The sequence below is a fragment of the Orycteropus afer genome, unplaced genomic scaffold, assembly GCF_000298275.1.
Source record: "Orycteropus afer afer isolate SDZICR_OR568_19922 unplaced genomic scaffold, OryAfe1.0 scaffold00046, whole genome shotgun sequence".
Lineage (NCBI taxonomy): Eukaryota > Metazoa > Chordata > Mammalia > Tubulidentata > Orycteropodidae > Orycteropus > Orycteropus afer.
Genome location: NW_006921633.1, coordinates 13534258 through 13547888, shown reverse-complemented (window position 1 = coordinate 13547888; position 13631 = coordinate 13534258). Strand labels below are relative to the sequence as shown.

At 36.1% G+C, this 13631-nt stretch overlaps 1 protein-coding gene across 1 annotated transcript in view; it reads left to right on the top strand.

Annotated features, from left to right (window-relative positions):
* Positions 1–12982, top strand: part of CCT4 (chaperonin containing TCP1 subunit 4) — a 17227-nt gene extending 4245 nt beyond the window's left edge. Inside the window, exons 3-14 of the mRNA XM_007938027.2 lie at positions 1494–1583; positions 3208–3316; positions 3969–4111; positions 5656–5777; positions 6175–6307; positions 7365–7504; positions 9593–9689; positions 9771–9881; positions 9973–10103; positions 10674–10908; positions 12709–12822; positions 12968–12982. Coding sequence (XP_007936218.1) covers positions 1494–1583; positions 3208–3316; positions 3969–4111; positions 5656–5777; positions 6175–6307; positions 7365–7504; positions 9593–9689; positions 9771–9881; positions 9973–10103; positions 10674–10908; positions 12709–12822; positions 12968–12982 — 1440 coding nt within the window. The remainder of the gene's footprint in view (positions 1–1493; positions 1584–3207; positions 3317–3968; positions 4112–5655; positions 5778–6174; positions 6308–7364; positions 7505–9592; positions 9690–9770; positions 9882–9972; positions 10104–10673; positions 10909–12708; positions 12823–12967) is intronic.
* The last annotated feature ends 649 nt before the right edge of the window (positions 12983–13631 follow it).

The following is a 13631-nucleotide window of genomic DNA, read 5'->3' as shown; positions in this document are numbered from 1 at the left end:
CCACCTATCTATCCGTCCATATACCCCTGTTTGTCTTCACTGACAACTCAGTACTATATATGCAAAAGGGTTCATATTTGTTGTCTGTACTGCCCATGTACCTCTCTATGTCTTTCTCATCCTCAGTGGTGCCATATTGGTCACTCCCATTTGGTACATTGCCTTTCTCTTCACCCAAATCAGTATTTATCACTATCTAACTAACAGTGTTCCCTCCCCTCCCCTCCCACCCCTGGTAACCAACAAAGAAAATTTCCTCCAATAGATAAACCTTTCCAATAATGGACTTACACAATATTTGTCCTTTTGTGACTCACTTATTTCACTTAGCATAATGTCCTCCAAGTTCATCCACGTTATGCAGTGTTTTGCAGATTCTACATTATTCTTTATTTAATGCCTTTTTTAAAACTGCATGTGGAAAAGCAGTTCTGTTGTTAGGTAGACAGTACAGTAAAGCTTAGTGTCAGAGCTTGAGTTCTGCGTTCCTTGTTAATGCACTCTGTGATCTGACATAGTTATGGGGGATTGCAACTCTACTTCTAGCTTAGTTGACTGACAGCATAAAACAGATGTATTCCAGTAACTTGAGTAAGAGTAATAACCCATAAAATTCAGTGCTGGTTAACACCTAAAACAAAAGAAAAGAAAGCAGTATGGAGGATTTTCTGAAAGATAAGCACATCATCATTTCCTCTGGATAGTCTAAAATCTGTTCCTGCCAGTCACGCTGTTGCTCTGAGTTGAGGATACCATAAAACAAGTGACTGTGTGGACTATAATAAGAATACAGTAACAATTGTATTTACCCTATTATATTGTGCTGTCTTCTTTTGGAGATCATGGGAGAAATTGGGTTTCTGATTACTACTGTGAAACTAGGAGAGAGGTTGTTGTTATTTGACCTCTAGTCGGACCTAACTTACAGTGACCCCTCCTTGGATTTCCCAGGTGGTATTACTATGGAAGTAGATTGCCCAACCTTCCTTCTGAGAAGGGGCTTGTTGGTTTGAACCACCAGCCTTCTGGTTAGCAGTCAAGTGCCTTAGGCACTGTGTTACCAGAGCTCCCAGGAGAGATAGTGGTTCTTTATAATATAATCCTTACTGGTTGCCACAACAGATTCCTTCACTTTTAAGCATAGTGCCTAAGGCACTTGACTGCGTACCAGAAGGCTGGCGGTTCAAACCCACCAGCCACTCCTCGGAAGGAAGGTTGGGCAATCCTACTTCCGTAGTGATACTGCCTCGGAAACCCAAGGAGGGGTCGCTATGAGTGGGGCTGACTGGACGGCAAACAACAACAACAACAGAACAAAGCCAGCTATCAGATTGTTGAACGATTTTACTGATGTGAGCAAAGAGACTTTGAAATTAAGCACTGTGCTAACGTAAGTTCTTTATTAAGAAGTATTGAAACTCTTCATATGTCACATTGATGCTGACTTAGTAACCCTAAAACTTTTGAATTATAACTGAAAAAAAATTTCACAGATCCAAGATGGAAAAGGGGATGTGACTATTACAAATGATGGTGCCACCATTCTGAAACAAATGCAGGTGTTACATCCAGCAGCCAGAATGGTAAGTGTAATTTTAGGTAAGGTTTTTAAGTGTACTGTTGAATATTTGGTAATGAATTTCCTTATTTGATTATCATTTAAGCCTGGTGAAAATTTCTTTTCTCTGTGCTAAATAGGAATATTTTTAGGATGTGTTTTGTGGCAAGCAATGTGCTCTATAGTGTGTGGTAATAAAAAAAATATGAACCACCTTGTCTCCTGGAATGAACCATACAGTTAAGGGAAGAGGAGTTTTAAACATGAAATACTACTTAGTACAGATTATTGGTTCAGTGGGGTGTTAGCTAGAAGACATCGAAATAACTAGAATTTTTTTTTAACTTTTTAATGTAACTTGGGTGCAAGTTTACAGAGCAAACTGACTTTCCTTTCCATTCAACAATTCATACACGTTTTCTGACTTTGATTGCAGTCCGCACAATGTAACAGCACTCTTCGCACATCCTCCCTGTGTTCGCCATTTCCTTTTGTCCTTCTTTCCTATCACTTCCTGACTTCTGAGCTTTATCCCTGGACAAATACTTCCATCTTGATCTCAAATGGTTGGTTATTCTAATGATACATACCTTCCAAATGTTACCATTCACTTTACATTCACATACCTTTCAAATGTTACGTTCACTATTTGACTGACAGTTGAGGCACAGGGATCAGTTCCATTTCAGACTTCAAGGGTATCTAAGAGTCATATAGTTCCATGGATTCTGCCAGTCTCCATCCAACCAGTAAGTGTGGTCTTTATGATTTTGAGTTTCCCACCATTTTTTCCACTCTGTTCAGGACCTTCTCTTGTGATTCCTTTTAGAGCAGTCCTTGGTGGTAGCTGGGCACTCATATAGTTCTGGTCTCAGGGTCATGGAGGCTGGCGTTCATATGATCCATTAATCCTTTGAACTAACTGTTTCTTTGCATCTTTGATTTTCTTCACTCTTTGCTCCAGATGGGGAGACACCAGTAGTTGCACCATTTCAGGTGCACCATTTGAATTTTGTGCCAGATAAACCATGTGTCTAAACTTGGCAGTGATGTTTCATTTTTTGAAAAAAAATTGCCAGTTCAACTGAGGATTATGAAGATGATTCTGGTATCAAGTGTGAAGTCACCACATCAGCAAAAACAAATACTGTAGAAAGAAATTCCTGTTTTTAAAAGATCCTTTTAATTATGTAAAGATCACTTTCAAAATGAATCACATTATGTTCACACAGAGTGAGTTCAGATACTTGGTAGAGAACTCCAAACTAATACTGTACCCTCATTTGTGATGGCTCATTTTGTAAGCTTCCGAGTCTTTGAGGTGTACCTGTGGTGCAGCAGCATTTGCTTTCTGTGAGGAACTTTCATTTTGAGTAACTGAAAAAATTTATAGTCCACAGTCTGAAATCAGCTATAGTAATACAGCCTCTTACAGAGAAAATACATAAGTAGAATTGTGTATGTCACAAATATAGTGGTCATCATTTTAAAGGAAATCCAAGGTGAACAACAAATCAGAAGTTGAGAATTGGTAATAATCAAATTCTGTTTGTAATGCTGATGTGAGGCCACTGATTTGATGATAAAACTATAGTAGTATTGGATACACACATTTCTCATTGGTGGCTTGGCATGTTCTGTTCACTTAGCTGGTAGAGCTGTCTAAGGCTCAAGATATAGAAGCAGGAGATGGTACCACATCGGTGGTCATCATTGCTGGTTCTCTCCTGGATTCCTGTACTAAGCTTCTTCAGAAAGGTGAGTGGGACGTAAGACATGCTTTATTACTGAATGTAAAGGCAAAAGTTAAAGGTTTAGGAATAGCCAAGTTATTCTCAAGTAGTATGAGATTGAAGATTAATTTACAATAAGTAATCTTTACTGGAAATTTAAATAAAATTTTACTGTATTTATAAGAGTTTTTATTTACCCTTCTGATTTGCTAGGCTTCTGTTTGAAAGGAGACTTCATAGAATTTTGCTTGAACATTTCACTTTTCAAATAAGATACGAGTGGTGGTATTAAACTTAGGCTGTAATTGAGAAAGATGATTTGAGAGAGAAAGAAGAGTTCTCATTTTGGTAAATAGTACTTAATCACCAGAGTGATTCCAGCAATCCCTGCTTTCTACTTATGTACATTTATGATATTTTGAAAAGTATAAAGTTTGAATTTTAAGTCTCATGAGTGTATATTGATCTCTTTTAAATTAAATAGAAATAAATTGGTCTGTATTAGCTATAGTAAGTAATATGGTTATTGAAGCCATTATATTTAAAGCTGAACTATAAATGAGTTTATAGTTAAGAACATTTGTGATTTTTTAAAAAATTGAATGAATAGAAATGTAAGGCATGTCAAAAATGTAGTTTATCTGTTACGATTGGATAACTAGACTTCTGCCTGATAGGGATCCATCCAACCATCATTTCGGAGTCATTCCAGAAGGCTTTGGAAAAGGGTATTGAAATCTTAACTGATATGTCTCGACCTGTTGAACTGAGTGACAGAGAAACTTTGCTAAATAGTGCGACCACTTCATTAAATTCAAAGGTGAGGCAGTTACAAAGGGATCGTTGTCAGAATGCAGATTAAGGTACATTAAGAATGGCAACTCTTATGATGTGAATTCTTGATGTTATATAATATGTAAACACTATTTTTCAAAGTGACTGGATATGTAAAGTAATTTATGTAACTGAATTAGTTTAAGATTATAAAATGGAATGTGTCATAAGGCTAACTAACAAGGTGGTTATGTTGATAAAGATAGGTCATTGCTGTACTTTAAGTTGCCCTATTGGAAACCTTTCTAGGATTGCCATAGAATCTTTGGCAATATAGCTAATTTTATTGAATACTTAATGTGCCAAGCATTGTGTTAAGTTTTTTCCATTATTATCTCTTTTTCAGAGGTTTCAGGTTAGTGATAATATCCCCATTTTTACATATGGGAAAACAGGTAGAGAAGTAATGTATCTTAAGACCCACTAACAAGGAGCGCTGGTAATGTCGTGCCTAAGGCACTTGACTGCTAACCAGAAGGCTGGTGGTTCAAGCCCACCAGCTACTCCTCGGAAGGAAGGTTGGGCAATCTACTTCCGTAGTGATAACGCCTCGGAAACCCAAGGAGGGGTCGCGATGAGTCGGGTCTGACTCAACAGCACATAACAACAACAACAAGAGCTGGAGCTGAGATTTAAACCCAGAACAAAACTGTCCATCTATAGTCCATCGCCTGTGCTGCTTTTCTTAGTTATCAAACTTAAAGCATTAATGTGTTTCTACATTTCTTACAAAAAGTGATGTACTTTTATACTTATGACTCTTCTGAAATTCAATGAGTAGAAATTTAAGACATGTCAAGTATGTAGCTTATCTAAGCAAACCTTTACACATAATCTTATTTGTTATCATTTTAAACATATCCCAAATTGTTTTTTCTCTTCATCTGCAAAGTCAGTGAAGTTCAGTTTCATCTTGTGTCACTTTCTGTTTTCTGTCATGTCTGGCATCACTCCTAATTTTTTTCTTTTTATCAGCATTAAATTTGTACATTAATTTTGTTGGAATGTTAAGTAGGCTGAGGTAGTATTAGTGGCAAAATTAATATAAGCAGCATAGCATAGTAGTTACAAGCACTGGTTGTAGAGTCGAGACTGCTTGAGTTCGTTGCCAACTCTACCACTTAACTTAGAATTTCTTCATCTGAATATTGAATAACTTACATAAAGTGCTAAGATTACAACCCAGCATGTAATAAGTGCTCAATAAGTGTAAACCACCAGCTAGTTACTAGTTCCTTAGTATTAAGAATGCGCATATACCATTGATACCATGGTACATTCATTTTAGGTAGGAACCTCTACATAAGATTCAGTTGGATTTCCTGTAAAATGATTGGTAATCCTAACTACTATATTAATAAAAGATAAAGCAAGTATATATATTTCTGTTTTGCACCTTTAGCAACTTATAACCTGAATGGAAAAGGCAGTATGTATGGAATGTTTTCTTAAGCACCCCACCTTCCAAATGATTGTGATTTCTTCTTGAATATGTGATGCTATAACTTTTTTTTTTTTTTATATTTCTAGGTTGTCTCTCAATATTCAAGTCTGCTTTCTCCAATAAGTGTAAATGCAGTGATGAGAGTGATTGACCCAGCCACAGCTACTAGTGTAGATCTTAGAGATATTAAAATAGTTAAGAAACTTGGGTAAGCATCTCTAATTATAACTTTCATTAATAGAAATTAATTTTGAAAATGAAAAATACACTGGCTGAAAGTCATAAAGGTTTTTTTCTTTGGCTTTGTTTTCATGAGAACCTATATTATTGTGAGAATATCACAATTTCTTTATATTTCCTGAGGATGGCGGGGCAGTAGTGTGATCATCAAAGTTTGGGAATGGGACACTAATAAATGTACATTAGGCAGAAGCACATTTTATTGGACTGGTGCAAGAGTTTGCTATATATGTAGCTTTCCAGACCTTTTTTAATGCCTATATAATTTCATGTTGGGTATAATTTTGGTATATGGTTTATTGGTTTGGGTTGAATTTAAATTCAGATTTCCACTTAATTATCTCTTCTCGTTTTCTGTTTTTCAGTGGGACAATTGATGACTGTGAGTTGGTGGAAGGGTTGGTTCTCACCCAAAAAGTGGCAAATTCTAGCATAAGCAGAGTTGAAAAGGCTAAGATTGGGCTTATTCAGTTTTGCTTATCTGCTCCAAAAACAGATGTAAGTAGAATGCAACTGAAATTGGTTCCCTATGTATGTGTTAAACTTTCTAATAACTCGGATTCTTTTTGGCTTTCTAAGTAGAAACTTTAACCCCTTCCTGTAGTCACATGCATATCTTTTGTTTTAATTTTATACAAATGGAGCTTTAAACCAATTTAATATCCTTAATTCTCGGAAGGAAGGTTGGGCAAGCCTATTTCCGTAGTGATACTGCCTCGGAAACCCAAGGAGGGGTCGCTATGAGTCGGGGCCGACTCGAATGGAGCTTTAAACCAATTTAATATCCTTAATTACAAGATTTTTTAAATTTCAGATATTCCCATATCTATTAGTCATAAGTGCATTTCTCTAAAAGAGATGGTTGTCTGTGTCACCGCACTCAAATTTGCTGTTCTTTCACATGGTACTAGCATACAGGTTTCCTGTTGAGTAGCTTGTTTCCCAGATGTGCACTTTAATGCACACAAAAATCACCAGTTTTATAGGTCTTACATTGGTACCTCCTCTCAACATACTACTTATTATAAACGAGTTGGAGTAAAAAGGATGAACCTTAAATTTCAGTAATACATATATTTGTGTAAAGAAGATTGACATTCAGAAAACAGGATAATCACTTTACTTTTTTGATTACCAAAAATGTACTTGAAAAACAACTGAAAACAGCAATGCGTATTGCTTGAAGTAAAACATCTCCAGTGTTGTTGTTGTTAAGTGCCTTCGAGTCAGACCCGACTCCTAGCAACCCCTCCTTGGGTTTCCCAGGCGATATCACTGTGGAAGTAGATTGCCTGACCTTCCTTCTGAGGACTGGCTGGTGGGTTTGAACCTCCAGACTTCTGGTTAGCAGTCAAGTGCCTTAGGCACTACACTACCAGAGTTTGCTATATATGTAGCTTTCCAGACCTTTTTTAATGCCTATGTAATTTCATGTTGGGTATAATTTTGGTATATGGTTTATTGGTTTGGGTTGAATTTATTCATAGTGTTTTCACTTAAGTCTTCTACACTTGAAAACTCTGACAATGCAAATGTTTAATTTTTTTTTAAACAGATGGATAATCAAATAGTAGTTTCTGACTATGCCCAGATGGACCGAGTGCTGCGAGAAGAGAGAGCTTATATTCTAAATTTAGTGAAGCAAATCAAAAAAACAGGATGTAATGTCCTTCTTATACAGAAATCTATTCTAAGGTGTGGGACTTCAGAATTTTGTTCATCCGTTAATTGATTTTGGAACCCTTCTAGCAATTTTATTTAGGATATGTTTGAGATAGATAATCCATGAGAAATGTAGAAATGAATCTGCACTGGGGCATCATTGTGTTCTGATAAACCCTCAATATAAAGTGTGTTCTGTTTTCTGATTAGATAAATAAACTTTCTAGTCTAAAGCCCTAAGTATCAAGCAGATGAATGCCTTATATATATTTTTAACATTATGGTTTGTATAAGTTTACAGAGCAAATTAATTTCCCATTCAACAATTTATACACATTTTGCTTCATAACATTAGTTGCAATCCTCTCAGTGGCCCTTTCTGTGTGTAAACCTTTTCTTGACTTTCTGAAAATAGTAGTCTTATATAATATTTGTCCTTTCTGTGATTATTTCACTCAGTATGTCCTCCAGATTCATCCATCCATGTTCTACAGTGTTTTGCAAGTTCATCTTCATTTTTTAACATTGCATAGTCATCTGTTGTGCACTGTGGTGTGTTTTGGTGTCTTTCTCATGGCTGAAGATCGTGAGCATCTCTTCATGTGTTTGTTGGTGGTCTTGAATATCTTTGAAGTGTCTGTTCATGTCCTTGGCTCTTTTTTTTAATTGTGATTTGGGTGAAGATTTACAGAGCAAATTCACTTTCTATACAGCAGTTAACATATGCTTTGTCTCATGTCAATGACCACAGTTTACCACAGTGCAACAGCTCCCCTCCCATAGTTACCTCTTCCCAGTGTCCATCCCTCCATACTCTCCTGCCCCCTGAGCTGTCTCCCTGTGCATAAGCAGCCCTTCTCCCACGATTTTTCTCTACAGGGCGTGTGTCTACTTGAGGTAAATGTTTAACTCACTTGCCTGTACTTTGTTTGGCTAGAAACCACAGGTGTGGGTTCAATTCCAGACCTGAAGGGCAGCTAGGGGCCATAGTCTCAGTGGTTCCACCAGGCTCTATTGGACCAGCAAACCTGGTCCCCACCTTCTTTTTTTCCCCCTCCAAATGATTTTGAGTTTTGTTCCACATTGTTCTCCCTCTCTATCCAGGATCTCCTATATCCCTTCCAAGTGGATGACAGTGGTAGCCAGGCACCATCTAGTTTGTCTGGTCTCATAGTTGTATAGGTTCTTTGCTCATTTTTTAATTGGATTGTTTATCTTTTTGTTGGAGTGCTGAGATTTTCTATAAATTTTAGCAATTTGTCTCTTGTCAGATGTCATTGCAGAATTTTTTTTCCCAGTCTGCAGATTCTTTTTATACTCTTTTGGAGAAATCTTTTGATGCGCCTAAGTGTTTAATTTTTAGGAAGTTGCCAAGTTTTTAAAATGTTAAGTGTGTTTGAGCTAAAATTGATAAGCTAGCTAAAAATTAGTATTTAGTTTTTTAATTTAGAACTTCATTTAGGTAGTTTTTTAATTTAGAACTTCATTTAGGTAGAATTGGAAGAATTCTCCAAAGTTGAATTGGTTTTTTTTTTCCGCCTTCAATATATTTTCTTATAATAGGTAGACCCATTTAGTCCATTAATGTCAGAAAGTTATTGTGGATGTTCCTTTTATATAGAGCCTTTGAAGAGTTAAAAGGCTTGGTTCTAGTCTCCAAGTCATGTAATAGCTAATAACCTTGAGTAAATTGTTCTCAAAGCTCAGTTTGCTTATCTGTAAAATAGAGATAATAACTATCTATCCTTCCACTTTTATAGGCTCATTCCGTATATCTATAGGAAAGTACAAATTTTTATGGAGTCAGAATTAATCCTGCAATATTCATGAATTAGCAATAAAGTTCCATTGTGCTCATAGAAAAATTTTTAAATGGTGATAATTATCTTCTTAATGTTCTGCAAACAAAGACTTTCAGAAGTACCTTGTTTTGTTAATACCTGTTGTAAACATTAAGTTTGAGCTAAAAAAAAAAAAAAAATTGGCAGCCTAATACCATAAAGCATTTTCCTTCACAAATTATGTAAGTGGCCACTTACCAGTAAAATAATTGAAACTTAAAATCACTTGAACAGCAAGAAATTTTTAGACTAGCATTGACATAATCATTTTCTATTTTAGAGATGCTCTTAGTGATCTTGCGTTACATTTCCTGAACAAAATGAAGATTATGGTGGTTAAAGATATTGAAAGAGAAGACATTGAATTCATTTGTAAGGTAATGAACCTTAGCATTTGTATTTGTGAAAATATTCACTAATTAAATGTCTTGATTTGTGGACTTGACTATATTTTCCAGACAATTGGAACCAAGCCAGTTGCTCATATTGACCAATTCACTGCTGATATGCTAGGTTCCGCTGAGCTAGCTGAGGAGGTAAATTTAGATGGATCTGGCAAACTGCTCAAGGTAACTATTATAATTAAACTTTTATTTGCATAGGCTTTTTTTTTTTTTAACCCTTACTTTAAATACCTAATTTGGAATTTATTTGCTAAAGATTACAGGCTGTGCAAGCCCTGGAAAAACAGTTACAATTGTTGTCCGTGGTTCTAACAAATTGGTGATTGAAGAAGCTGAACGCTCCATTCATGATGCCCTGTGTGTTATTCGCTGTTTAGTAAAGAAGAGGTAATTAAATTACGCACTACATTGGAAAATTAAAATTTCTGTATTTTTTAACATTTTGCACAAGGATTTCTATAGAAAATCCTGACCAAAATGGGCAGAGGCAGGAAATGTGGAATAGAATTTGAGACTTTCATAGAATATAGCTCTCCGGAGCCATTGAGGCTGGATGACCTCTCAAGATTATTGTCCTGAAATCTTAAACCTAAACTATCACCTCAAGTCATCTCTAGTCATCTCTGCACTAAATTGTTTTGCATAATTGGTAAATGCTGTCTGCCTTGAGCATTGTGATTTTTTATAGAATTATCTATATGGGATCAAATTGACAGCACCTCCCTCAGAAGGTTGCGTGACAAGGTTTCAGGGCAGTGAGTTTGTTTTAATGATAATAAAAATAATTGGAAAAGGATAGCAAGAATAGTTGCACAGCTTGAATGTAGTCAGGGTAACAATTGTACATGTAGAAATTACTGAATTGGTGTATGTTTTGTTTGCTGTTCATGTTTTCACAAAGAAACATTTTTTAAATGTATCTTTCTGTTGGCTAAAATATATATTTGTACATTTCAGAGCTCTTATTGCAGGTGGTGGTGCTCCAGAAATAGAATTGGCCCTACGGTTAACAGAATATTCACGTACTTTGAGTGGTATGGAGTCCTACTGCGTTCGTGCTTTTGCAGATGCTATGGAAGTCATTCCTTCCACACTAGCTGAAAACGCAGGCCTGAATCCCATTTCTACAGTAACAGAGTTAAGAAACCGGCATGCTCAAGGAGAAAAAACTACGGGCATTAATGTCCGAAAGGTAATAATTTAATCTTTAATTATTGTTGTAAATGGTATCAATAAATATAAGAATATTAAAACCTTAATAATCATGTATTGAATAAAAAATTGTGTAATTAAACTTGGAATAATCTTGGATTTAAATGAGTCCTGCAGATTAATGTATACCATGAAGTGAGAATGAGAAAATGGACAAAGGATATTATTTGTTCATTAACTCTGCCATTTATTGGCTGTGTGACTTTTAATGAGGTATTTAATAAATCTGTGCTTTTAATTTCTTCATTTGGGAAAATGAGGGTAGTTAATATTTACCTCATTAGGGCTATTGTGAGGATTAAATTTACTAATTAGAAAACTCTTAGAACAGTGCTTGGCATATAGTAAATGCTATGTATTTATAAAGACCATTTTTGCCTTTCTGGCATTAGCTAGTATAGTTGTGTGGGTTTATACAGTAGACAATATAATCCTTTTTTTAAATTAATAATTTGAAGAGATAAATAATACATGGTAAGAAAAACAAAATGGTAGGCTTAAGATCCTATTTTTTGAATGGTACAGAACTGCAAAGGAGGACATTATTTGGTCAGGGTAAGCTTTATGAAGATAGAACTTTGGCTTGTAAGGATGAGGACATTTCAAATGGGAAGCAGTAGTTTATAGGTGAGGGGAACTAAGATTACTCAGCTTGTCTAGAGCACAGGTAATATGTCAGTGATAACTAGTGGACTTCAAGGTAAAAAGTAGAACATGGACACCTTTGAGTGTCCCCACCTGCCCACATAGTTGGGAGCCACTAAAGATTCTCAAGTAAGAAGCTAAGGTGATGAAAAGAATATTTTAAGGAGGAAGCCTGGAGGGAGGGGTTTCTGTTTATAGATACCGGCAGTAATCCTGGAATAAAGGGGACTAAGATAGTGGCAATAAAGATGCAAAGGTGGGAAATATGAAAGATAAGAGTAGACCAGACTTGGTCAAGTTCAGAATTAGGATTCTGAAATGATTTAATCATAAAGATCTTGTAACTATTAACTACTGTGATCAATAATCTAACTGTGTTTTAGAACAAGAATTGGAAGGATCCAGCATTAGTTTTTCCCAGATGTTAGTTGAAATACAACCTATAAATGTAGGTGTTCTGGTTACCTAGTGCTCCTCTGACAGGAATATATACCACAAATGGGATGGCTTTTTATTCTTAAAATTTGAAGGCTTTAAGTCCCGAGTTCAAAGTGCCAGGCTCTAGAGGCTGGGTGAAAGTCCATTAACCTTGGGGTTCAGCTCTGCCTCCTGTTCTCGGCCCATTGGAGCTAGAGGCTTTTCTTCACTCAGACAGCTGTTGGCTGCTGAGACTGAAAATGCAAGGTTGACAAGTAAAAAGCACAGTCCTGATATTACCAAACCTCACGGCAGGCCATTAATTTAAGTCCATTGTAAGTCCCAAGGTCAGCAGAGCATGGCAGGCTGCTGAACAACAACATGCAAGGTCCAAGCATGCCATAAGCTAGACACTATTCCCAAAACTACTACTAATATCCGGGAAGCTGACCACTTACCCAAAGGCAGCTACTCAGCTGCTCACAGTAGATTCCACTATGGAGTTGATTACCAGTCTCACCATGGGGAATACTACATCCAGCGACCCAGCCATTCAACCAGGCCTAGCCAAGTTGACGTACATCTCTTAACTACAACAGTAGGGAAGAGCTTAGTAGAATATATCATTATAAAGCAACTAGACTAAGGGAAAATTAGATTTGAAAAGGTCTTAAAAGGAAATACAAACACACTAAAAGAAAAGTATGTGATTTTTCAGGGTGGAATTTCCAACATTTTGGAGGAGCTGGTTGTCCAGCCTCTGTTGGTTTCGGTCAGTGCTCTGACCCTGGCAACCGAAACTGTCCGGAGCATTCTGAAGATTGATGATGTGGTAAGTATATAAGTTTATTTTTTTAATGCTCTTCTGTTCTCTAATTGAGGTAATAACAATTCATACTTAGAACATGTAAAATGGAAATGTGGAAAATTGCCTTAAATATCTTTATAGGTTTTGAAACAAGTTTTTCTCTTCCCAGGTAAACACTCGATAATCTAGATAATACTGGGAGACTAACACTGTTATGGCCACTGATACGGCAGCTGGAGCGGAAGGTCATCCATCACCGTGGTATTGTTGTTTGGAAGATTGTTTCCTCTTTGAATTCCTGGGTATGGGCCTCCAGTTGGTATTTGCTTGACATTGTATTGACACAGTTTAATGAAAATATTAAATATTTGGTTTCAAAAATCAAATTATTAGATCTTCTCCAGTATTCTGTTATTTCTGATACTCTTAGAAAATAAGAACTACCCCCAAAAACAAGAAAATATGAGTTTGCTTTTACATGTTGACTTTCTTAGAGATTAATCTTGAATACTTTCCTCATTTTGTAGTCTACATAGGTGTTTATTCCATTGATGTTGAGGTTTTTAAAACAGACATATTCAGAAGAAAAAAATGACCCATTATGCTCTTTACCTGGATAAATCCCCACTGACATCAAAGTATCAAAGTAATATATCTGTTGTTTGAATACAGAAAAGTACAAAGTAAAACAAAAAACGGAAGCCTCTTCAGGCTATCAACCTTGTTGCTTTTCCCATGAATTTAATTGAAATGCTTTAAACAAAGTGTGTATAGTTACGTAACAAATTTATTTATTTATTTATTTATTTATATTAGGATTTGGGTGAAGATTT